Source organism: Physcomitrium patens, chromosome 18 (genome assembly GCF_059467195.1).
Source record: "Physcomitrium patens ecotype Gransden chromosome 18, ASM5946719v1, whole genome shotgun sequence".
Classification (NCBI taxonomy): domain Eukaryota; kingdom Viridiplantae; phylum Streptophyta; class Bryopsida; order Funariales; family Funariaceae; genus Physcomitrium; species Physcomitrium patens.
Window position 1 is genome coordinate 492,494 of NC_143427.1, and position 24,337 is coordinate 516,830.

General features: G+C 39.9%; 3 protein-coding genes across 3 annotated transcripts; 1 reads left to right on the forward strand and 2 right to left on the reverse strand.

Annotated features, from left to right (window-relative positions):
• The first annotated feature begins 406 nt into the window (after nt 1-406).
• Nucleotides 407-3,277, forward strand: LOC112295601 (mitogen-activated protein kinase kinase kinase NPK1). The gene is made up of 2 exons (XM_024547390.3): nt 407-649; nt 1,072-3,277. Exons 1-2 carry the CDS (start codon nt 580-582, stop codon nt 3,039-3,041), a joined length of 2,040 nt encoding a protein of 679 aa, XP_024403158.1. The 5' UTR covers nt 407-579; the 3' UTR covers nt 3,042-3,277.
• A 2,639-nt stretch (nt 3,278-5,916) lies between these two features.
• On the reverse strand, nt 5,917-8,773 carry LOC112295599 (mitogen-activated protein kinase kinase kinase NPK1). The gene is made up of 2 exons (XM_024547389.3): nt 8,545-8,773; nt 5,917-8,122 (listed from the first exon to the last, which is right to left on the reverse strand). Exons 1-2 carry the CDS (start codon nt 8,612-8,614, stop codon nt 6,153-6,155), a joined length of 2,040 nt encoding a protein of 679 aa, XP_024403157.1. The 5' UTR covers nt 8,615-8,773; the 3' UTR covers nt 5,917-6,152.
• Nucleotides 8,774-11,109: 2,336 nt separating this feature from the next.
• On the reverse strand, nt 11,110-18,250 carry LOC112295598 (uncharacterized). The gene is made up of 16 exons (XM_024547388.3): nt 17,751-18,250; nt 16,814-16,912; nt 16,371-16,462; nt 16,088-16,188; nt 15,880-15,970; nt 15,522-15,580; nt 15,138-15,255; nt 14,793-14,861; nt 14,483-14,535; nt 13,980-14,088; nt 13,549-13,719; nt 13,240-13,398; nt 12,963-13,055; nt 12,479-12,658; nt 12,029-12,288; nt 11,110-11,646 (listed from the first exon to the last, which is right to left on the reverse strand). The coding sequence occupies exons 1-16, from the start codon at nt 17,875-17,877 to the stop codon at nt 11,247-11,249; spliced, it is 2,181 nt and encodes a 726-aa protein (XP_024403156.2). The 5' UTR covers nt 17,878-18,250; the 3' UTR covers nt 11,110-11,246.
• Nucleotides 18,251-24,337: the final 6,087 nt, after the last annotated feature.

A 24,337-nucleotide genomic window follows, 5' to 3' on the forward strand; every position in this document is an offset into this window, starting at 1 on the left:
TTCGCTTCGTATTGGAGTCGGGACTGGGAGGTCTGGATAGGGCGGCGGAGCTTCTGCTAACTGCGGATTCTGGTCCTAGCGGAGTCGGCAGGGAGGGCTGGATTCCCGCCCGACTTGAGCCGTTTTTTCTCAGTGTGGTCGAACGGCGAGGGGCTGAGCATCGCTGGCGTGAAATGAAATGTGTCGAGGGGTGTTTGGACAGAGTGCGTCGGAATGCCACATTGTGCTTTGAAGCTTGTGGTCGTGTTTTAATTCCTTTGGGCGGGAAATAGAGCGTGTGTAGCTTGCAGATCGGACAGGTATCGTGTGAATTTGGCCGTGAGAGGCTTTGGAGGATCCTGGCTGCGACCGGTGGGAGGCATTAGAAACGCTATCGGCCACCTTGGCTTGGTTGGAGGTCGCATGTTGGCCAGATCGGGTTGCATTGTAGTGTCGGAGGAGGTACGGAGTCGAGCGTTCTCTGGAAGCTGTAAGAACTTTGGCGAGTGCGAAAGCGGAGGTGGAATATGAGGTCGTATACTTAGTGAACAAGGCGAGGCTCTGCAGATAAGAGGCGCAAGCTTTGGACGAGCGGGCATCATGCAGGTCGGCAGCCGCCTCGGCAGTCCGCGGGCAATTCGATGGCGGAAGGGGGAGCTAATTGGAGCAGGTGCACTTCATAGTCTTTCTTATCTTAAGCGATGCTGGATATGTGGGCTCTTCCATTCACCTTCATGTGTGTAGGTTGCCACGCGACACGCTCGCGACACGCTCGCGACCTGGCTGCGGCCTTGATAATACTAGGTGCCCTCCGTTTTCGTGAATCACCACCGTGAGAAGCTTCATGCGACGTGAGCACGCTTGGACTATATTGTCCCATCCTGCGACTTTGCCTCGGAGTTTAGCAATTGGTCACCAACCTTGTCCTTCCCTTTCTGGGAAAAATTAGTTTCCCTCTCACAACTCTTGCAGGGAAAATCCCTGTAACTGGTTTATTGAAGCATTGACATGCTTTCTGGTTAGCCTGGGACGTTGAAGAAGGGTATCTTCCTGCCTCCTTACTGACGTTGTTGGGCACTTGAATGTTTGCAGGAGCATATGGGCGAGTGTACATGGGCCTGAATTTGGACTCCGGCGAACTGATTGCAGTGAAGCAGGTGTGCATTGCACAGAACAACGTCACCAAAGACAGGGCTCAATCCCACATTCGCGAGCTGGAGGAAGAGGTGAAGCTTCTCCAGAACCTGTCTCATCCCAATATCGTGCGTTATCTGGGAACTGCTAGAGAGGAGGAAGCTCTGAACATTTTCCTTGAATTCGTTCCTGGAGGATCGATTGCCTCTCTCCTGGGAAAATTTGGCTCCTTCACGGAGACCGTCATCCGGATGTATACCCGCCAGCTGCTCCTTGGACTGGAATACCTCCATAGCAACCATATCATGCATCGGGACATCAAGGGTGCGAACATTCTGGTCGACAACAAAGGGTGTATTAAGCTCGCTGATTTCGGTGCATCTAAGAAAGTTGTTGAGCTCGCTACCATCTCCGAAGCTAAATCCATGAAGGGGACGCCTTACTGGATGGCTCCTGAGGTCATTCGGCAGACTGGTCACAACTGGCAGGCCGACATGTGGAGCGTTGGGTGCACCGTCATAGAGATGGCGACTGGCAAACCTCCCTGGAGTCAGCAGTTTCAAGAAGTAGCAGCGCTGTTTCACATTGGAACTACCAAGTCTCATCCTCCCATTCCTGAGCATCTGTCTGCGGACGGGAAAGACTTTCTGTTAAAACTTTTACAGAGGGAGCCTCGGTTGAGGCCGAGTGCTGCAGAGATGTTAAAGCATCCATTTGTACAGAACTACGAGATATGCAGTGGACGGGAAGGGGGCGAAGGGGGCGAGGGTGGTCAGGTGTTGGAAGGGCATTTGGAGCCGACAAATGATGGGTGCAGCGTGAGAACGTCGATGTCTTTCCTGGATTCGTTAAGAGGTTCATTACGACAGAGCGGTGTGGGATTCTGGAAGCCGGGTGGTGTATCTGTGAAGGAGCTCTCATTTTCCTTCAAGGACCCTCGAGCGTCCTTCAAAAAGTACTTGAGCATGAGCAGGGGCGGGAATACTTATGGCGAGGATATGAATTGTTCGGTGCGTTTGGATTCTGTGCGGATGGATTCCTTGAGGAATTCAATGAAGTTAGATTCTGTGAGGGATTCTGTCAGGTTGGACTCTTTGAGGGACTCCGTTAGGTTGGACTCGGTTCGACACGATACGTGGAGCGAGAGTTTTAATCCCGTTTCCGAGCCTTCATTTGTAGACAACAACAAGTGGCGGTTCAATTTGACAACAAACGGTGGATTTTCTGTAAGACCTTCGGCTGGTAACGGTGCAGAGTGTTCGGAGAACCGTGCGGTTGTACGGCAGAGTCAAAGTGAGAGGGGTTGGTCTTTACGGCAGGAGGATGAAGAGGAGGTTACGGAGAGCAAGATTCGTGCGTTTTTAGATGAGAAGGCTCTGGAGTTGCAGAAGCTCCAAACACCCCTGTACGTGGAGTTTAATGATTCTTTGAGAGCCTCCGTGTTTCATGGCAACGGAACTTCAGCGGCACCTGCGGAGAGTTTCGTTGCGCCTTTGAGTCCCGCTATAGCTAAGCAATCTACACGCAGTACAAGTAAGTCACCTAGCAAAGCCAGCAATGGGAACGGAAGGCCAGCGGGTACTCGCAGCAGCCAAGAGAGTGAAACCAGTGTAGACTCCGATAACACAGGTGGGGGCACAGGTCCTTCTACAAGTGTTAGCTTCAACCCTCTTCTGGAGATACCATCTCCAAAGTTGAATGAGCTGAAGGGGCTGAACCCTGATGCCCGGCGGTCTTCGTCCAGTCCTGGTCTGAGTTCCAGTGAGCGCCAAAGGTTATGGAAAGAGGAACTTCAGCAGGAACTTCAACTGAAACGGGAAGAGAAACGCAAGCACATTCAAAGGGTTCCTCCGTTGTCTCCGTCTCCTAATTCGAGAGTGCATCAACGTCCAGGTAGCAGTCGATTAGCCACTGTATCTCAGTTATAGAAAGTTATGATGGTACTCTTGCCTCGAGGAGTTGGATGTCATGATTTATTAGGTGGATGTGTGGCGCATTTCTTGTCACTAATTAGTGGAACGTCTCACAGCATTTGCGCACCCGTTAGCTCGGCCCAGCCAAATGGTCGGCATCTGGTCCCCTGACGCTTTTCTTTAGATTTGTAAACTTGTAATTTTCACGTCGCAAATAAATATTAGTGGGTGAATGGACCTGGATTGGTGTATGGTTTTGTTCCTTTTTCTTATGCTTGTATGATTTCATTCTCTACGTACATTCCAGTGACTTGAAGATTTTAGGGTGTAACTTTTTTTGAAGGGTTATACCTACTTCGTGATAATTGTATTTCCTTCATCACTCTTCCTTGTCTGGAAACTGGGTGTGTGATAGTGTCTTTTAGAGGAGCTTAGGCTAAATGTCAACAGTTTGTGAAGTCTCTAATCATACCAAGAGCTGCATACGGCCCGTGGCAGAAGTGAATGTTGGAACAAATCATCAGATTGACTCGCCTTATGGTGGAATGCAATTCTACTTCAAGTAAAAGCTAAGTTGGTACAAGAAGGCCATGAGGGCGTTGCTTCTTTTAAGGTTAGCGAATAGGCAAAGAAATAGTAACTTAGCGGAAATTGTTCTACACTTGTTAACTCGCTAAGTTATCATCTCGAATGAAATGGAGAAGGGATCGATATCAGAATGTATAAATACACTGCAAAGTGAACAGTACTTTGAAGTAAATTATTTACTTCCTAAGATACTACTTTGTCATTGATATTGTCTCAACATGGTATGAGTGAATTGGGTATGTTTTTTTTAGAGAGTAGCATGCTTGAGAGCAAAACTAGAGTGATTAGTGAATTATACATTGCAGTTGCTAGAGAGACAAATAGGCCTAGATAAAAGTTGATTTGTAGACTCTTTCAAAGACACACACATGTAGTATCACATGAGTTGGTTTATACCTGTGGATTTACAAACAGAGAGAGAAAGTTAGATTTGATTGAGAGTAGGGAATGGCAAAAGGTTTGTGTAGTATTTTTTTATCTAACAAATTAGAAGGTGCCTCCAACTATAGAGTGTGATGGATCTACATTATAACAATTTTTAAAGAAAAAAAGTTGTGGCACTACTTGTGCTCCAAAGAGACTCATAAAACTACAAAGATTGTAGAAGTTTTGAAAGAGCTCAAGAGAGGGAAAATAAATGTAAATAAAAATAAAAAATACAACACAATGACAATTATTATTCTATCACTAAAAGATAATGTATTACATCATGTATCAAACAGAGAGAGAAAGTTAGATTTGATTGAGAGTAGGGAATGGCAGAAGGTTTGTGTAGTATTTTTTACAGATTATAATTACCGTAACAAATACAAAAATTTGTGTAATGAACAAAATATCCGAAGTTGATGTCTTGCATAGTCAATTATGACACGTTAATTATTAAATACTGGACACAATGACCCACAATGTTGAAGGACTACCTTACCTCAAAATACAAAATGTATCATGTTAATAATGAATCAAAGGAAAGCTAACAAGAGCAAATATTCTTACAGTTAGATATACACATGCCACACAAATAAATGAGGTAATTCATAAAAAAAGTTTGCCTACAAGAACATATACTTGGTACCCTATATTTTTGATTTAAAATATGTTTGTTGAATCTCTAGTAACATGCTTAGTTGCTCCTAAATCTAGATACTAATTGTAATCTTGAGTTTTAATGTCTAAAGCCATCATAGCAGCTTAAAATATTTTTGATGTATTGACTATTTCTTTTGGTTTTGATTCATTCTAAAGTATATTTGATACATGATGTAATACATTATCTTTTAGTGATAGAATAATAATTGTCATTGTGTTGTATTTTTTATTTTTATTTACATTTATTTTCCCTCTCTTGAGCTCTTTCAAAACTTCTACAATCTTTGTAGTTTTATGAGTCTCTTTGGAGCACAAGTAGTGCCACAACTTTTTTTCTTTAAAAATTGTTATAATGTAGATCCATCACACTCTATAGTTGGAGGCACCTTCTAATTTGTTAGATAAAAAAATACTACACAAACCTTTTGCCATTCCCTACTCTCAATCAAATCTAACTTTCTCTCTCTGTTTGTAAATCCACAGGTATAAACCAACTCATGTGATACTACATGTGTGTGTCTTTGAAAGAGTCTACAAATCAACTTTTATCTAGGCCTATTTGTCTCTCTAGCAACTGCAATGTATAATTCACTAATCACTCTAGTTTTGCTCTCAAGCATGCTACTCTCTAAAAAAAACATACCCAATTCACTCATACCATGTTGAGACAATATCAATGACAAAGTAGTATCTTAGGAAGTAAATAATTTACTTCAAAGTACTGTTCACTTTGCAGTGTATTTATACATTCTGATATCGATCCCTTCTCCATTTCATTCGAGATGATAACTTAGCGAGTTAACAAGTGTAGAACAATTTCCGCTAAGTTACTATTTCTTTGCCTATTCGCTAACCTTAAAAGAAGCAACGCCCTCATGGCCTTCTTGTACCAACTTAGCTTTTACTTGAAGTAGAATTGCATTCCACCATAAGGCGAGTCAATCTGATGATTTGTTCCAACATTCACTTCTGCCACGGGCCGTATGCAGCTCTTGGTATGATTAGAGACTTCACAAACTGTTGACATTTAGCCTAAGCTCCTCTAAAAGACACTATCACACACCCAGTTTCCAGACAAGGAAGAGTGATGAAGGAAATACAATTATCACGAAGTAGGTATAACCCTTCAAAAAAAGTTACACCCTAAAATCTTCAAGTCACTGGAATGTACGTAGAGAATGAAATCATACAAGCATAAGAAAAAGGAACAAAACCATACACCAATCCAGGTCCATTCACCCACTAATATTTATTTGCGACGTGAAAATTACAAGTTTACAAATCTAAAGAAAAGCGTCAGGGGACCAGATGCCGACCATTTGGCTGGGCCGAGCTAACGGGTGCGCAAATGCTGTGAGACGTTCCACTAATTAGTGACAAGAAATGCGCCACACATCCACCTAATAAATCATGACATCCAACTCCTCGAGGCAAGAGTACCATCATAACTTTCTATAACTGAGATACAGTGGCTAATCGACTGCTACCTGGACGTTGATGCACTCTCGAATTAGGAGACGGAGACAACGGAGGAACCCTTTGAATGTGCTTGCGTTTCTCTTCCCGTTTCAGTTGAAGTTCCTGCTGAAGTTCCTCTTTCCATAACCTTTGGCGCTCACTGGAACTCAGACCAGGACTGGACGAAGACCGCCGGGCATCAGGGTTCAGCCCCTTCAGCTCATTCAACTTTGGAGATGGTATCTCCAGAAGAGGGTTGAAGCTAACACTTGTAGAAGGACCTGTGCCCCCACCTGTGTTATCGGAGTCTACACTGGTTTCACTCTCTTGGCTGCTGCGAGTACCCGCTGGCCTTCCGTTCCCATTGCTGGCTTTGCTAGGTGACTTACTTGTACTGCGTGTAGATTGCTTAGCTATAGCGGGACTCAAAGGCGCAACGAAACTCTCCGCAGGTGCCGCTGAAGTTCCGTTGCCATGAAACACGGAGGCTCTCAAAGAATCATTAAACTCCACGTACAGGGGTGTTTGGAGCTTCTGCAACTCCAGAGCCTTCTCATCTAAAAACGCACGAATCTTGCTCTCCGTAACCTCCTCTTCATCCTCCTGCCGTAAAGACCAACCCCTCTCACTTTGACTCTGCCGTACAACCGCACGGTTCTCCGAACACTCTGCACCGTTACCAGCCGAAGGTCTTACAGAAAATCCACCGTTTGTTGTCAAATTGAACCGCCACTTGTTGTTGTCTACAAATGAAGGCTCGGAAACGGGATTAAAACTCTCGCTCCACGTATCGTGTCGAACCGAGTCCAACCTAACGGAGTCCCTCAAAGAGTCCAACCTGACAGAATCCCTCACAGAATCTAACTTCATTGAATTCCTCAAGGAATCCATCCGCACAGAATCCAAACGCACCGAACAATTCATATCCTCGCCATAAGTATTCCCGCCCCTGCTCATGCTCAAGTACTTTTTGAAGGACGCTCGAGGGTCCTTGAAGGAAAATGAGAGCTCCTTCACAGATACACCACCCGGCTTCCAGAATCCCACACCGCTCTGTCGTAATGAACCTCTTAACGAATCCAGGAAAGACATCGACGTTCTCACGCTGCACCCATCATTTGTCGGCTCCAAATGCCCTTCCAACACCTGACCACCCTCGCCCCCTTCGCCCCCTTCCCGTCCACTGCATATCTCGTAGTTCTGTACAAATGGATGCTTTAACATCTCTGCAGCACTCGGCCTCAACCGAGGCTCCCTCTGTAAAAGTTTTAACAGAAAGTCTTTCCCGTCCGCAGACAGATGCTCAGGAATGGGAGGATGAGACTTGGTAGTTCCAATGTGAAACAGCGCTGCTACTTCTTGAAACTGCTGACTCCAGGGAGGTTTGCCAGTCGCCATCTCTATGACGGTGCACCCAACGCTCCACATGTCGGCCTGCCAGTTGTGACCAGTCTGCCGAATGACCTCAGGAGCCATCCAGTAAGGCGTCCCCTTCATGGATTTAGCTTCGGAGATGGTAGCGAGCTCAACAACTTTCTTAGATGCACCGAAATCAGCGAGCTTAATACACCCTTTGTTGTCGACCAGAATGTTCGCACCCTTGATGTCCCGATGCATGATATGGTTGCTATGGAGGTATTCCAGTCCAAGGAGCAGCTGGCGGGTATACATCCGGATGACGGTCTCCGTGAAGGAGCCAAATTTTCCCAGGAGAGAGGCAATCGATCCTCCAGGAACGAATTCAAGGAAAATGTTCAGAGCTTCCTCCTCTCTAGCAGTTCCCAGATAACGCACGATATTGGGATGAGACAGGTTCTGGAGAAGCTTCACCTCTTCCTCCAGCTCGCGAATGTGGGATTGAGCCCTGTCTTTGGTGACGTTGTTCTGTGCAATGCACACCTGCTTCACTGCAATCAGTTCGCCGGAGTCCAAATTCAGGCCCATGTACACTCGCCCATATGCTCCTGCAAACATTCAAGTGCCCAACAACGTCAGTAAGGAGGCAGGAAGATACCCTTCTTCAACGTCCCAGGCTAACCAGAAAGCATGTCAATGCTTCAATAAACCAGTTACAGGGATTTTCCCTGCAAGAGTTGTGAGAGGGAAACTAATTTTTCCCAGAAAGGGAAGGACAAGGTTGGTGACCAATTGCTAAACTCCGAGGCAAAGTCGCAGGATGGGACAATATAGTCCAAGCGTGCTCACGTCGCATGAAGCTTCTCACGGTGGTGATTCACGAAAACGGAGGGCACCTAGTATTATCAAGGCCGCAGCCAGGTCGCGAGCGTGTCGCGAGCGTGTCGCGTGGCAACCTACACACATGAAGGTGAATGGAAGAGCCCACATATCCAGCATCGCTTAAGATAAGAAAGACTATGAAGTGCACCTGCTCCAATTAGCTCCCCCTTCCGCCATCGAATTGCCCGCGGACTGCCGAGGCGGCTGCCGACCTGCATGATGCCCGCTCGTCCAAAGCTTGCGCCTCTTATCTGCAGAGCCTCGCCTTGTTCACTAAGTATACGACCTCATATTCCACCTCCGCTTTCGCACTCGCCAAAGTTCTTACAGCTTCCAGAGAACGCTCGACTCCGTACCTCCTCCGACACTACAATGCAACCCGATCTGGCCAACATGCGACCTCCAACCAAGCCAAGGTGGCCGATAGCGTTTCTAATGCCTCTCACCGGTCGCAGCCAGGATCCTCCAAAGCCTCTCACGGCCAAATTCACACGATACCTGTCCGATCTGCAAGCTACACACGCTCTATTTCCCGCCCAAAGGAATTAAAACACGACCACAAGCTTCAAAGCACAATGTGGCATTCCGACGCACTCTGTCCAAACACCCCTCGACACATTTCATTTCACGCCAGCGATGCTCAGCCCCTCGCCGTTCGACCACACTGAGAAAAAACGGCTCAAGTCGGGCGGGAATCCAGCCCTCCCTGCCGACTCCGCTAGGACCAGAATCCGCAGTTAGCAGAAGCTCCGCCGCCCTATCCAGACCTCCCAGTCCCGACTCCAATACGAAGCGAATCCACACCGAAAGCTGCACGGGAGCCAAATTCACCACGCTCCGCACATGGTGCCGGGGCAGGCAAGCACAAAACGGGGGCTCAATGCTGCGGAATCCGTCCCAGAGACGTACGCTGATGCTGAACACGGCGGCTGCAAGTGCGCGAGCTCTCGCGGCAGACGAGACGAGACGAGGACGAGGAGTGGAAATTCAAACGCAAACCCCAAAGAAAGTGAAAGAAACGGCTAGAAAATTAGGCTTGCTCTTCCACGGAAGCCTTGGAAGAGCGGACTCGGAAAAGAGCACGGCAGGGGCTGCGGCAAACGGTAGGATGGACGGGGCGACGAGTTTAGCGGCGGCTAGGCATGGGAAGGAGTAAATGGAGATGGTGAATTCGATTGATCGATCAATCGTGGTGGAACAATATTAGGTGATGGAAGGAATGCATTGCGGAGGGGGAGATTGACTGGGTTGAACAGTTGAACTGAGCTATTTGGATCGTTGGCTGGCGTTTTGTAGCCTCCGGGGCCAGGTGCCAGTGTGGGTGGAAGAAATCCGGCCGGCATGACCCGACCCTGGTGATGATATGATCTCGGGGGTATGTTCGTTTGGAAGGATTTGTTGTGGAGAAATATTTTGTTAATTAGAAGTAGCTTTGCTCAGCGCTCCCGGTACCGATTCTGCATTGAAATTTCTGCCCTACATTGTGAACTAACGGTTTTTGTATGAAGTGTTTGGGATAGAATCGGAGTTTCTGACATCGGTAAAGGTAAACGTTACTTGGTGATTGGGACTTCCAAATTTTCATCCACTTCTGTTTCTTTGGTTCCCTTGATTAGGGTTTCTGGTGGGCAGATTGGTTGGTGAGTTTTTGAACTGATGTAGGTTTGAAATTTTCAAGGTTATTTCACCGATGAGTCTACGATGCTCGATTTTCGACCACGTCGACGTCGTCGAAAATGTAGAAGATGTGGGAAGCAATGTGCTCTGCTTATTGAGAGACTGTATTTTATCTGAGCACTCTGAGAAATCGTATGTATGATGAGTTACGATATCATATCCACAAAGTATGTCAAGAGTTGTAGTTCTTTTGCTGGATTTTGGGGTGAATGGCTCACCATCTTTAATCTATATAAGTTTAGTTTTTGGAGACATAGTAGGTTTGGAAATTTATTCTTGTTACATTTTCCATCTAAATTGCATTGTAAGTTGTCTTTTCCTGACTAGTTACAATGAGGATGACTGCAATATTTAACATATATATCTATCACTTGAATTGCTGTTTGTTTGAAAACAATGGACTGCGTGCCATTTTCGCTCATGGAATGTAAAATTGAACTTCGTGAATTAACACATTTTGATATATAAGATGTATTATTCAAGAATGATTTGGAAATATTTCGGCTAAGGTCTTCAACTAATAGGTTTGAATTCCAGTTCACGATTTAACCCCTATTGTCGGCTGCTACAAGGCAATTTCTAAGTGGACACCATTTTTTTCGTCGTTGAATTTAAGATGTTTCCAGTGACTGCAAATTTGAATTAGTAATACCACTAAAACTGAAGATCCACAACTCTGTTGTAATCATTTCAGCTTATGCCTCTGATATAGGTTTCTGAACGTTGCAAGTGGAATATTCAACACGGGTTCATAATTCATATTCTGCAGTTGCATGCATGTAATGCTGTGTGGACTACAAATGCGCCTCACGTGGACTCAGCATAGAGTCACACAACGTATCACGCACGACCATAGAAACATGTACAAGAGGCAACTAGAGCATCGATAAGCAACACGGCTGTCCGGTCCTTTCTAATAACCAGCCCAGAACATGTACACCCTTATAACTCGGACACTGATTGTTCCTAAATGTCAATACTGCCAAGTATGCAATGTCACAAGAACTTATCGAGGTCAAGCATGGGATATAGTAAGTTAAAGAAGAAACTAGTTCAATTGTAAAAGATCAGAGCAACAAGAGGCTTAAGTATTTTAGCGCTCTTAAATCGTTCGAATCTCAACCTACACTAGGCCGTGATGTAAAATCCATCTTTGATGCGAGAATGGTGTCCCTATGAGCGACCTCTGCCTCGGCCTCTTCCGCGGAAGCCCCGACCCCCACGCATGCCGCCGGGCCTGTCGCTCTTGAGCCCTAAGGACTGTACACCTCGTTTCTTGAAGTCTCTTGAGCCACTTTCACTATTCCCCCTGCCACTGACTGAGCTCCCTCGGCCTCGGCCTCGACCTCGTCCCCTAGAATCTCCAGAACCACCTCGGGGAATAAACGACACCTGTCTGCTCCCTCCATGACCTCGCACAGCTACCTCTTCGTCAAAGAAAGAGTCGCCTCGTCCCCTTGCTTTGTATCCACTTGTTGCTAACCGCTCCTCAAGAGGTCGACTTCTTTCAACTTTCAGGGACACCTTGTTCTTGAAAGCTTGAGCATGGGTTTCATCCTTCACTTCGTAAAGCCTATGAGAAAGACACTACTATGTCAATACCTCACTCAAGTCACTCAACTACGAACGATTAAACGTACTTCAAAGATATTTTTTCCAGACAAATGTTGAAATCTATGCGTACGTTTTAATTTCTGTACAATGCAGTGACCCTTTCCACACGACTCCAGCAACTCCACAACATAAATTGCATGACGTGGCGGACAGTCACCATCTTTCGCGTGTTCGTAGCATGCTTTAGATATACCCAAAAGATCCCAAGGATGGTGTCTCAGTAATAAGGAACCGACAAACACCTAGAGTTATGCCATGAGGAATAACCTAGTCAGAGGAATGAGTCCACCAAAAAACTAGTCGGCAAAAAACAGATTAGTAAAATGGCTCAAACCACCAACCTTGGCTCTGTGGCTTTCCTCTTCATTCCAGACGCGTTAGTCTTCTCATTACCCTGCTGTCGTTTACCCTTCGCACGATTAGTCTCATCTTCATCCGAAGATGAGCTGCTAGCATCAGAGTCGTCCTTAATTTCAGAATCTCTTTCTTTATCGTCATCAGATACAAGGTCAAAATGCTCTGTCACCAGTGATTTTTTGCTCTTCTGCTTATTAGGGTGAAGTGCAAGATATTCCGGAGCATCTTCGTCCACTTCAAAAGCCTGCCAAATAACAAGTACTTAGCGAACGAATACAACCATAAAGACGTACTACCTCGCGCTGAACAGCTGATTATACAATACAACACCGATACACTCACAAGCTGAGGGATTTAGGCCACATAAGCAACAACAAATTCAACATTCTACTCTGGACATACCAATGTCAATCAAAACAGCCAGATTAATTTACCTCATTCTTGAAAATTGCGGCAAATCTATCATCCTTGAGAAGAGAAATGTTCTGCTTTTTTCGTTGGCTATCCTTCTTTGCCCCTTCAGAAGGCGCTTCAGTAATCTCCTCTTCGGCTCCAGCACCAGCGAGAAGACGAGCAGCAAGTTCCCTGTTAACCTTAGGTAACTTCTTCTTCACCTGTAAATGACCACCCTTGTCAACTTGTGCTCTAAATTAAGTTCCTCGATCTACTCAGATTGATAAGATATTAAAAACATGCAGCAGCACACAATCGTTCTAAAGCAAACAACTATAGCATTCAACTTCCAGGATGGAGAAAATAAGAGCCGTGATTTACATTATCAAATATTCTGAACAATGGCATTGACTTGATGTTGTTCAAATAGCAATTCAGCGCACTTGATACAATTAAGACATTGACTTAAATCGAGCATACTCATGAGCAGGAATGAACTGCCAGTTTGAAAAGGAACCTCCGTACCGAAATTCGAGCAGCTCGCTCAGCATCGAGCTTCTCCCGTATAGCCTTCTGCCGATGTTCTTCGTATGCAAAGGGATTTGCCATTGCCTTTGCCTGAAAAGTTAATATTCCACGCATCAAATGCAATTCTTATTTTGTACCCACAATCAATGATATCTGTACACGTTTTCTTTTCTATAAAACTAAGAAACTGGCTGGCTGCTCATAGTACAAAATGTAAAAAAAGATAACGTGAATCCACTGGCTAAGACAGGACAAGTGGAAAAGTAAAGATGACCTTCACATAGAGACGATGGTCGATAAAAAAACCATGCATATAAGCTCGCAGCAAGTTGGTGCCTAACAAATTGGTTAAATTCAAGCGCTCCAAATCTTCACGTGTGACAAACTTGTAATCCTCATAAATAGTAGTTTCATTTTCTTCCTCTAACTCTTCCTGTTCCATATTTCAGCATGCAGACATGATATCAGATTAGAAAATGAGTATTGCATATGGAATCACTACGACACAAGAACAGGTGTAGTTATACTACTTCCTCACATCAACTATGACTTACAAGGAGAATCGCAGGGAGAAGAGACTTACTGTAAGACCCTCTAGAGAAGAACACCATCGAGGAGCAGGACCAAGAGAAGGAATAAAAAAAGAGGATATGCGGGGCGAATCAAGTGCCATGAAAAGTAGACCACTGTTCTTCACCACGCACACATCATTAATCTCGCCAGTTGGTGCTTCTATGTTCGTCACACTGTCACCCTGCGCTCATCGAAGAACAAAATTCACTTTCAACTTCAATAAACAGTGACCTGAAGTCGAATTTATTTAACATAAGTTTACACCTAAAGATTACAGAGACGCGCACTTTCGCTTAGTAGGAGTGCCTGCAGTAGCTCCTTTGTTTTTGCAACTGAAAGCACCGGCAGTGCTAAAAATCAATTGATTATCAATTAATAAATTGAAAATCGAATCAAATTAGATTACCAATAAAAACTCTGGTATGAGAATCTGACACTGACCGTTTGCGGATTCCATATACGCACGATATGACTATCTGAAGTAATCAAGTTCTTAGCAGCAGTGCTGACGCTTTCGTGCCATTTAATATCCATGACAGGACTACCATACCTGGAAAATGTGAAAAATGTATTCAGTCGAAGCATCAAACCTGGTTACATTATAATAATTCTATGCCGCCAGCCATTACGAACAGTGGATATAATTGAATGAAACAAAAAGTGACAATCAGCGTCAAAATGACTGTGTACCACAGAGCTGTACAATGAGCTGCTCAAGTGTGTCTCAAAAGAATCTAAACGTAGCATAAGTAATAGCAGATAACAACCTTCAATTTCTCCGCTAAGGAAACCCCGAAGTTACGACGATGATAATACAACTTTAAATAATGCTTGCAAAACAAAATTCTAAAAATTGTGATATTTTTTGGGGTTCCTGAGTGGGAGCGTGTGTGTAAAATAGAGGGACAAATCATGCGTAGGAAGATAACAGTAAGACATGTTACATGTGATCTTTAATCAAGATTGGCGTGGATGATCGCAAGTCATAAAGTAGCACCTGGTCCACCAGAAAACAGCAGAACGTAACATGAAGGCTTGCAAAATAATAATATTAATCAAAACGCCAGGAGCTAACTAAAAATATTGATGCAATACATCAGAAATATATTAATCAACACTTGAAACGCAACGTCTTAAGAGTACTACAAACTATTTTGACTTAAACTGCATAAGTAGAGGCCCAGAATGATGTCAACAGATGCCAGGGGCATTGCTCGAAACTACTTCAACGACCTGACTGATTGAAAATCTTACCTGACCACCACTTGTACCAACTGCAATTTGCATACCCTCGCTCTCATCAAATCTTAAAGCTGTCACCTCCTGGAATTAACACAGCCAAATCATGCAGATTGCCACACCTTAGAATGACTGGATTTGATCTCCTTAAAACTAATACATATTTCTGAAACAACAAAACTACGTACAAGTTCGAAATACAAGAATAACGAGCAACATATTCGTTACACAACTTAGAAGACACAATGGTATTGTCCTGCGAAATGCTGTATCTTATATAGAGATACGCAGAACATAAACACAACAGGAAATATCCCAGCAAGTTATGCCAATGGTAAACAGTGTTGGCTGATCCCTTACTTGATCCTCGTTGCCAGCACCTACAGCAAGAACCCGCCCAACAGAAGCCTTTTGTCTGAGGTCAAAACACTCTACAAACCCATCTTCACCTCCGCATGCAATCAACCCATGCACTGGGCTTTCGTGACCGTGCACATCCAGGACACTTGTGTCAGGTTTGACATCATGTGCGAAACCTTTAATACAGACGGATTCTCAAAATAAGAGATACGGTAGGAACCAGCCTCGCACATTTGATGCATAGATCCATTTCCTTGAAGCTTTAAAGAAAGGCCATGCAGCAAAATAAAAATAAAAATAAAAATAAAAATTTTTAAAAGAGAAAGAACGAAGGAATAAATCAATGAAGATACAACTAAAAATTGAAAGACTATAAACACCCACCTACGACCAAGCACATTTATACCAGGCGACTGTGTGGTAAGAGGGGCAAGAAAACGACCCTGCAAAATGACACAATACATGTGAAGTTTACTGCTCGTCTGTCAAGGTCAAAAGTTTTGCGCTTGTCCCATATGTAGAACACGATATGCGAATAATCATGTCATTTCAAAAGAGCTTCAGTGTGATGATTGTATCGAAGACCTGGTCAAAACGTTAACCCGAAGCAAAAGAGACTGAATTAAGAGGGGGTTCAGGAGCAGCTACGACCAAGTAATACTCGGTATTAGCTCCGATGGCGCTCCAGCACAATTTTAAGACTAGACATGATACCCATCCTATTCATTGATGAACGACGTACCTGCTCCAAATTCAGTCGGTAGACTTCAGGGGATGATGCGGCTAGAAGTAGATCGCAAGACCAACGATCATAGCAAAGATCTCTTCCCATTCTGGAATCCACCCAACACTTAGAAGAGAGTTGATATTCAGCACTTGACGACACATTCTAAAGTATCGTCCACTCATTCAAGTAGAGGCAATATCATCACACCCTGGTCACAACTCACCTCGGAATGCGTGTGCTGAAATAACTGCCAAATTTAGCATGCAGCCATACAGAACGATCTGCACATAGAAACGCCAGTTTGGAATAGTCATCTCCTAGAACCTGCCACGACCACGTCATTTCCAAATTCAGAATCGACTTATGTTGAATCGTTCAGACACTGCCGAAAATCACTTCAGAATCCCTCTCTCCTCCGTCACAGATAAAAGATGTAATGGAAATAAATTACTGAATTTCTCTGTTTATCTTCTCGCTACTCCTGTAAGAAAATGAATGAGAAGTACCTGAAAATCAACTATCTCAGACGTGAGGTGTCGCTCGAATTTCAGTGACAACTCGCTAACTTCAAAAACCCGAACCTGTGGAGGATAAATACCTACGAAGTAACTTCGAGAATCAGAATGCCTAGAAATCAGAAATTTACTTTGCAACTGATGTTTTCAAGTGACAGAGAAGTCTTAGTGCTTTCAAAAAGGACAAAATTAAGTCTAAGAGTTTGAAAACCCTCGTATCAATGGACCAAGAGGTTTTCGATGGAAATAAGCCGAGACGATTGGCCCAAAACTAGACATAATCTACTGTGTTTGGTAAGAAAGACATCACTACTTAGCAGGCGTTGCAATAAACCCATAATCTACAATGGTCTCCTCAAGATATCTTGCAGCCAAACTACAACTAAGAAATAAAATATTCAAAAAGTATATTTCAAAACTATGCAGTGTCATACCAGATGCAATGATATACTGTCCATCAGAAGTAGTCTTCATGCGAGTAGCAGCAGTATTGAATTCTAGATCTTGGACTAGGTCGATTCGTCTCAGATAGTCTGTTCTCAACATAAGATTACCACCACAGGCAATGATGTTAAAAAATTCACAGAACTTTCAGGATAGCAGACCAAACACAACTGTTCATACATGACGATAACATGGATCACGAGTATTAAAAAACAGCCCTAATTTTTATAAGTGAATGGTGGTATCGCATGTGTTCAGAATTCGTTCAATTCTCTGCGCACAGCCCTCCACTTGAAAAACTGTTTGAAATCATACTGGAAACAGCTCTACATTCTAGCATTACACTTCTAAAATTCCTCGCGTTACAATATTGCTTTAGAACAACGTGTAAAGGAAAAGATGTGGTAATAATGGGATAAACCTTGCACAAGTACTGTTCAAAAGTATCAATAACAGAAATAATACAGCATAATTAAAGCTGCTGCAGTCTCGATGTACTGTCAAGGGTGCAAACATAGGAGTGGGATCATAATTAGCAAATACGATCCTCCTTCTGGGAGAATTACGCACCGATTTAAAAGTTATATTATGCATGGAGTTCTTACTATTTTCCTAGAGCTTGTAGGAAATACTCCCTAGAACATACTCTCAAGAGTGAACCGAATTATCTAGATTGTCAGGTTACAGAATCGATGGCGCCGTACTTAGCACACTTATTCATGACTCTCATTTTTTCTACATTATAGTGCTAGACAACGTAGAAGCTAGTGGAAGGTAAGAAAAAAAAAGGGAGTCTATAATCCTCAGCACAGGTAGCAGGTTGACAAATTTTTCTATACGCCAGATAATATTCAGAAAAAACGGGCAGATGAAAGGAGAGAGAAACTTGGGAGCACGCAGAGAGAGATGCAGAAACAAGGCACCTACCCTGATCTTTACGGAGTGCACGCTTCTTGTTGGGGGGGAGCCAGGATGCAAACTGGCGGTGGCCAGAGACAGTGTAGACCTTGACACCGTTCATAGCCGTGACCTTCATGCCTGCCGGCCCCGCCATGGTGAAGGCAGGGATGGCGAAAGTAGCGAGTCTTAAAGATGTCGGAGAAGAGCGAGGGGCAGCATAATCAGAGAAGAATCCAGCGAGAGCCGCACACACACACAGCGATACAGAGACAAAGAGGGATGGGGGGGGGGGGGGGGGGGGGTATCCCAACCCTAATTCATGCGCTGCTGCTGCTGCTTCTTCTTCAAACTCTACAAACAATGCTGAGACAGACCACAACGAATGGCTACTACCACCACCACCACCACCACTGCTACTCCTTCTCGTCCACCTCCTTCCTTCCTCCTCCTCCTCCTCCCTCCTTCCTCCCTTCACTTCGCAGTGGTCGTCTTCCTCGTTCTCTTCCGCCGCCGCCGCCAGCCCATGCGCCACGCCAGAAGCAACCCCCCCCCCCCCCACCTCCTAGATTTCCTCCCGTCAGAGGCATCTACTGCCGTCCAAGATGCCCCATGGCCACTGCTTTCGTTTCGTTGCCATGAGAACGTTCATGAATTTCCCTCTTTCATTGCCACCCATCCGTAATTCATACAACTGGTATATCACCATCACCACTTGTGATTCTTCAATGCTTTCGCTGCTCTTGCTATATATATATATATATATGAATCCATTGCACAAGTGGTAGTTTCTCAACTTTGTTTGATAGATTATAGCTTCCTTGAAGTAACCTCCTAAAACTATTTAATCCGATGGACTTGAATCATCTATGATTCCAATTCAACAAAACATTCACGAATTTGGTGCTCTATGAGGTCTTAACATTTTTTTTTAAATGTAAGCTGTTTCTTTGCAAATTTAGAGGATTGTATAGTTACCTTTGCAATTGCCAAAGCATTCCAATTTATTGTTTAAAATGTTTTGTATGACATGGTCTAACAAGTTTAAAAAACAAAGATGCAATTTATTGTAGTATTTTTTGAACTGAATAGTGGAAAAGAAAAAAAAAAAAAAAAAAAAAAGAAGCAAAGACCCACATCATTAAAATGTTTTAATTTTGGTCGAACAAAATTGATTGGTTGTACTTATTATAACTCTGATTACATCAAAAACTATATCTTGAATATTTTTATTATTGTGGTAGTTTTTTTAATCCGTTTTATTTTGTTTGCGCTCTATAATAATATATCCAAGATAATTCTACAATCAAGGATATTTACAATTATTGTTTTATTACAATTTGGAATTGAAATCAAATTACCAAGAATATATGTAATATCAATGATGATATTTTTTGCATTTAAATAAAAGATTAAGTATTAAAAAAGAAAAAAATAAATAAACAAATTTTCTTTTTGGATCTTACTTTTCTAAATTCAATGCAAAATATGATTATTTTTTATTAAAAAAATAAATACTTAATCGAATAAGATATGATATCAACAAAATTTGATAAATAAAAATATAGGTTTTTTTTATTTAAAAAAAATATACACTTCAATGTAATAAAATTTATATTATTTGGATGTAAAAAGAAGCATTATAATTAATGATTCTTTAATATTGTTTCATCATTTAAGTTTGTTATATCATAACAAGAATATGTTAGAACAATTGTAAATTATAGATATCATGTATTTTACACTTGTAGAAGCATTTTTTTCTTAATTAACTATCATTTGAATATTAATCATTTTAAAATTATTCAATATATATATATATATATATATATATATATATACATACATACACTTGCTAATTGAACCTATATCGTAGTCACAAAAAGCATGACTCTAAAGAAGTATTTTTTTTTTAAAGATATATTTGTCTCAAAGATAAGAACACGATAAAAATAAATAAATAAGTGAGACTTCTATCAAAGAAAGATGACAAAATAGAAATAATTTGATATGTATATTAAGAAAGAAACTGGAATGGCTATTGCCAAAAGCCAAGAAAACTACAGACCCTTGAAACTAGACTAGAAGCAAGAAAAGAATTGATAAGAATGAAGAAGGCTTCACTCTTGTCTTTATATATACTATCTAACTAAGGGCTACGTGGTGATGTTCTATAGGACCTCCAATATGTGTTGACTTTGTAGGACACATGCCTTGACTTACAAGGTAAGTTTTTTTATGTGTGGGCCACATAGTTAGCTTGATCTTCAAGCTAACAACATTTGTGGCATATGGCCAACTTGTTGACCACGTTTCTAATCCAAAAAGTCAATTAAAGACACCTATAAAGTCAAAGCAGTATCTATGAGGCTTCTAAAAAGCTTCCATAGCAAATATTATAGAATTTACTTACTTCTACCTATTTATACATGTAATTATTGGCTTACATGCGTATGTCTATGACAGTTTGTAAGCCAAAAAATATTTTTTATAATTTTTTTAAAAACAAAGAAATAAAATCCAATTTTATTTTTTTAAGAATTAACAAAATTAGAAGATTACAAACAATAAAAGAAATGCATAGTACATTCATGTCATCTTTGAAAATATGTCGTCTAATATATAGACAAACTTATCTCAAATCATCAAACTTCTATGTTTGTGCATACAATGGATGGAATATCAAAAAATAGAGTTTATCAAAAGTTACAGATTATTAGAAATCATACTCATAGTCTATTTGTAGAATGTATTAACTATAAAATCTAAAAAAGTCTAATAAGAATAATAATGATAATAATAACATTATAAGAATATCTAAAAGATAAGTAATTAAAGAGTCCTATGTGTAATTTTAACCAAAAGTAGAATGAATAATAGAGAAGAAAATTTCCAAAAAGTCAAGTGAGAAATTAGACATACTACACTATAAGAAAATCATTATGAAAAGGATAAAAATACTTATGAAAAATTATAAAATATTATGAAAAATTGAACATGAAGATTATAGATTTACAAGCTTTGTAGAAACAATTTTAATTAAAGTCTCTCAATAAAAGCCGCAATAGATCTATCCATATAACTAAAACTATTGGATCCAAATCAACATTATATACAAATTATTCAAATGAATTGATTTTTTTTATCAAAAATAATTTTATTATTTATAGATGTTGAGAATAAAAGTTATATAATATATTTGTTATAGAAAAATTATTAATAAAAAAAAAATCTAAACATAATTTATGTTAAATTTTGAGAGGTTAAGTAGAGACTATCAATCACTAAAGAGCTTCAAAAAGAACCATAATGTCAATTGCATTATACAAATTAAGGATATTAAAATGTAAAAAAAATTATATTACAACAAACTCTACAAGCATTGTCATGGATTCATTATATAAAAGATCAAACAAGAAGTTGAACAAAGGAGTTTCAACAAAAAATCTAATAAGAAATTGATTAAATCAAATGAATACAAGATCAATATTAAAAAAGATGAATTAGAATTATAAGAAATGTATTATTGAGAGTGAAGATTCCTTCAATCTTGATTCTAATATATATAAGGTATTAGAAAGCTTCTTGAAAATTTTCCATGTTGCTTGAAGATAAAACAACTTTAGAAAGTTTCTTAAGAAGTTTTCATATTACTTGAAGATGAAGAAATTATAACAAGCTTTTTGGACAACTTTCTTAATCTTCTTAGAACTTTTTAGAATTTATTATAATATTCTAAGAATCTCTTAAAATTATTAAAAATATTATAAAAATATTTTTAGAATCTTATATTAGAATATTTTATAAATCTTCTATGAATCTTCTAGAACCTCCTATTAGGATATTTGAAATACCTTTTAGAACCTTCTAAAATTTGATATAATATTCTAAAAATCTTCAAAAACTCTTTTTGTTGGATATCCATAATAAGCACAATCAGTTAGAGATAATTTGTATTGCTACACAATCACAATAAATATATATATATATATATATATATATATATATATATATACATACAAAAATTATTTATATAAAATATGATTTTTATATTATATAATTACTAGCAATTAATTCTATAATACAATAATTATTTAGAGTGCTACAAAGGTACTTCAAGATATTCTACACAATTAGTCTACTATATTGAAAGAAAGTCTAGAAATCAATTTTTAATCAAGATTCATTCAAAAACTTCAATTGTATAGTTAGATACTATCCAAATAATCAATATAATGTAATTGTAAATCAAATATAATCACAAACCACCATTTTGCATCACATTATACATCTTGCAGGTCTTACTCATTCCAAATACTTGTATACTAAACATGAAAACCACCCACAATTTTGCAACTTATAAAATTGAAAGGAAAACCACATCAACATATTAAATAAAAAAAATCTTTATCTTCATAAAGACTTCGAGCAATAAAAGGCATGTTTCCTAAACACATGTGTACTATATCAATTAATGCAATTACAATTCTATTGCTTATCTTCCAATACAAAATCGATCCAACATCCTTTGTTTCTTCTTCATAGATTATGTTATAGTAATGTGAGCTTTCTATACAAATCAATCAAAATTGTACACCTTTATGGATTTTATAAACAACATCTAAAATATTTTGAGTAAACATTGAGTTAGAGTTTAATAAAAATAACTTTAATCATGATATTATACAAAGTGAGTCTTCATTGCTCTTAGACATTTCAAGGCACTTTTAAAGCCGTATAAATTGACATGGCCTTAGTTCTATTAAAGAAATATAAATTAATTTTTTTATTAATTTTTGATAAGAAACAATAATGCATGAAGTCAATTAGTGTAGTAGGGCATGGATAAGATATTTGTATTATTTGCATATAGAAATATGTAATTGAAATCATTTTTGGAAAGTTATTAGAATTGAAGTTAGGATGGTAGTTTAAGTAGGATCTATCATGAAACCTTCTAGAAAGCTTTAGGATGATTATCATGGTAGGATTCACATCTAAAATCTTCTAGAAGAGCAATTACTTGGGTGAGGCCTATTATTAAGGATATTCTAGGATGTTCTAAGATAATTGAATAAATTATTAATAAAATTGGGTGATGGCATTTGGAGATTTAGTCATGTACAGCTATAGACTATTTTTTTTAGTAAAATTTGGTTTCTTTTTCTTGTTTTATTCTGTTTGATTCTATTTGGTTCTGTTTTTTTTTTTTCTCAATCTTATCTTTTATTTTCCATTCTATTTAGTTATTTTCAATTTTATTTTGGTATATTAGGTCTTACATTGTGTCAAGATCTTTGTTGTTATGGAATTGATAAGGTTTTAGATCTTAGTTAATTCAATCTTATTTCATTTATATCACAGTAAATATAAGTTTGTTCTTTGGTAGTGTATTGATAGCCACTATTTAATTGGAAGTCAATTGTTATGATCACATAAGATACTATTTTGGAGCTACAATGAGCTACTTTAAGAAGTCAACTAGAAGGAGAGAAGGCATTACAATTATAAAGTTCAGTAAAGAAATTGCAGCATGAAAGATATAACAAAGCAATCTCAAATGGAAACTCAAATACAACACCTCTTATGCCAGATAGCTACTTTGCAAGAGCAAATAGAAGCTTCTAAGATAAGAAAGTTGACATCTTTTAGGTTGAAATTGAGCAAGCCCCATATATACTCAAAGATCTTAAGGCAAGAAGATGTATGCCAATGACTCTTCAACATGCAACAGTACCTCTAATTATCTAGAGCAAATACCAGCAAAGGAATTTTATATGCTTCTAGTTATTTGAAAGATGGAGCAGCCATTTGATGGCAACATTGAGCTCAAAATTATAGAACTTAAGGCAGATTGTATAATTGAGAAGAGTTTGAAACTAAGCTTAAGAATCAATTTTGGCTCATCAATGCAGAAAAGTTAGCACACGATTAATTGACTAATCTTACATAATCCAAGTTAGTAAAAGATTATATCTTTCAATTCAAGTTTTTATATCTTCAAATTGACAATGTTTTAGAGGAAGAGATGATGGATTAGTTTTCACAAAGATTGAAACTTATAATCTAGGAAGAGGTGGAATTAAGGGATCTACAAATATTTAACGAAGCAGTTAGGATTGTAGAGAGGATTGATGCTATAGATTTCAAAAATCATAGAGAATAACCTATAGCACAAAGTCTTATGCTATTAGCCAATACTATGGTTAAACAACCAACATTGATAGAGATTGATGCTCTGCAAAGACCATTGATACCACAGAGACGACCAATATTAGTGTAAAAGGAATTGTGTTTTTATTGTTGAAAGTCAAACCATCAAATCAAAGATTGTTCAAAACATCAAAGTTTAAGCATCAATAAATTATGGTAGATTGAGAATCTTAAGGACCACCAAGTTGATGAAGAAATAAAATAGAAAAATAGGGCTATCTAATAAAGGCACCAAGAGCCAATATTGGAGATAATTGTTATTTCTCAAAGACAAATGATATAACCTTGGACAACTATCAAAAGGGTCAACTGGTGTGTCTAATGGATTAACTAAGAGGACAACCATGTCAAGTGCTTGTAGATTATGATTCCACACAAAATTGCATCTTAACGATAATTATCAA

What these genes read in the sequence shown, in the direction of transcription:
- LOC112295599 (XM_024547389.3), bottom strand. Translation starts at nt 8,614, where the DNA reads ATGCAGGTCGGCAGCCGCCTCGGCAGTCCGCGGGCAATTCGATGGCGG. An exon ending in GGGGGAGCTAATTGGAGCAG is followed by an intron (nt 8,123 to 8,544) that starts GTGCACTTCATA and finishes GAATGTTTGCAG; the next exon opens with GAGCATATGGGCGAGTGTAC.
- LOC112295601 (XM_024547390.3), top strand. Translation starts at nt 580, where the DNA reads ATGCAGGTCGGCAGCCGCCTCGGCAGTCCGCGGGCAATTCGATGGCGG. An exon ending in GGGGGAGCTAATTGGAGCAG is followed by an intron (nt 650 to 1,071) that starts GTGCACTTCATA and finishes GAATGTTTGCAG; the next exon opens with GAGCATATGGGCGAGTGTAC.
- LOC112295598 (XM_024547388.3), bottom strand. Translation starts at nt 17,877, where the DNA reads ATGGCGGGGCCGGCAGGCATGAAGGTCACGGCTATGAACGGTGTCAAG. An exon ending in ACCGACTGAATTTGGAGCAG is followed by an intron (nt 15,581 to 15,879) that starts GTACGTCGTTCA and finishes GTCATTTTGCAG; the next exon opens with GGTCGTTTTCTTGCCCCTCT. An exon ending in ACCATCGTCTCTATGTGAAG is followed by an intron (nt 13,056 to 13,239) that starts GTCATCTTTACT and finishes TTAACTTTTCAG; the next exon opens with GCAAAGGCAATGGCAAATCC.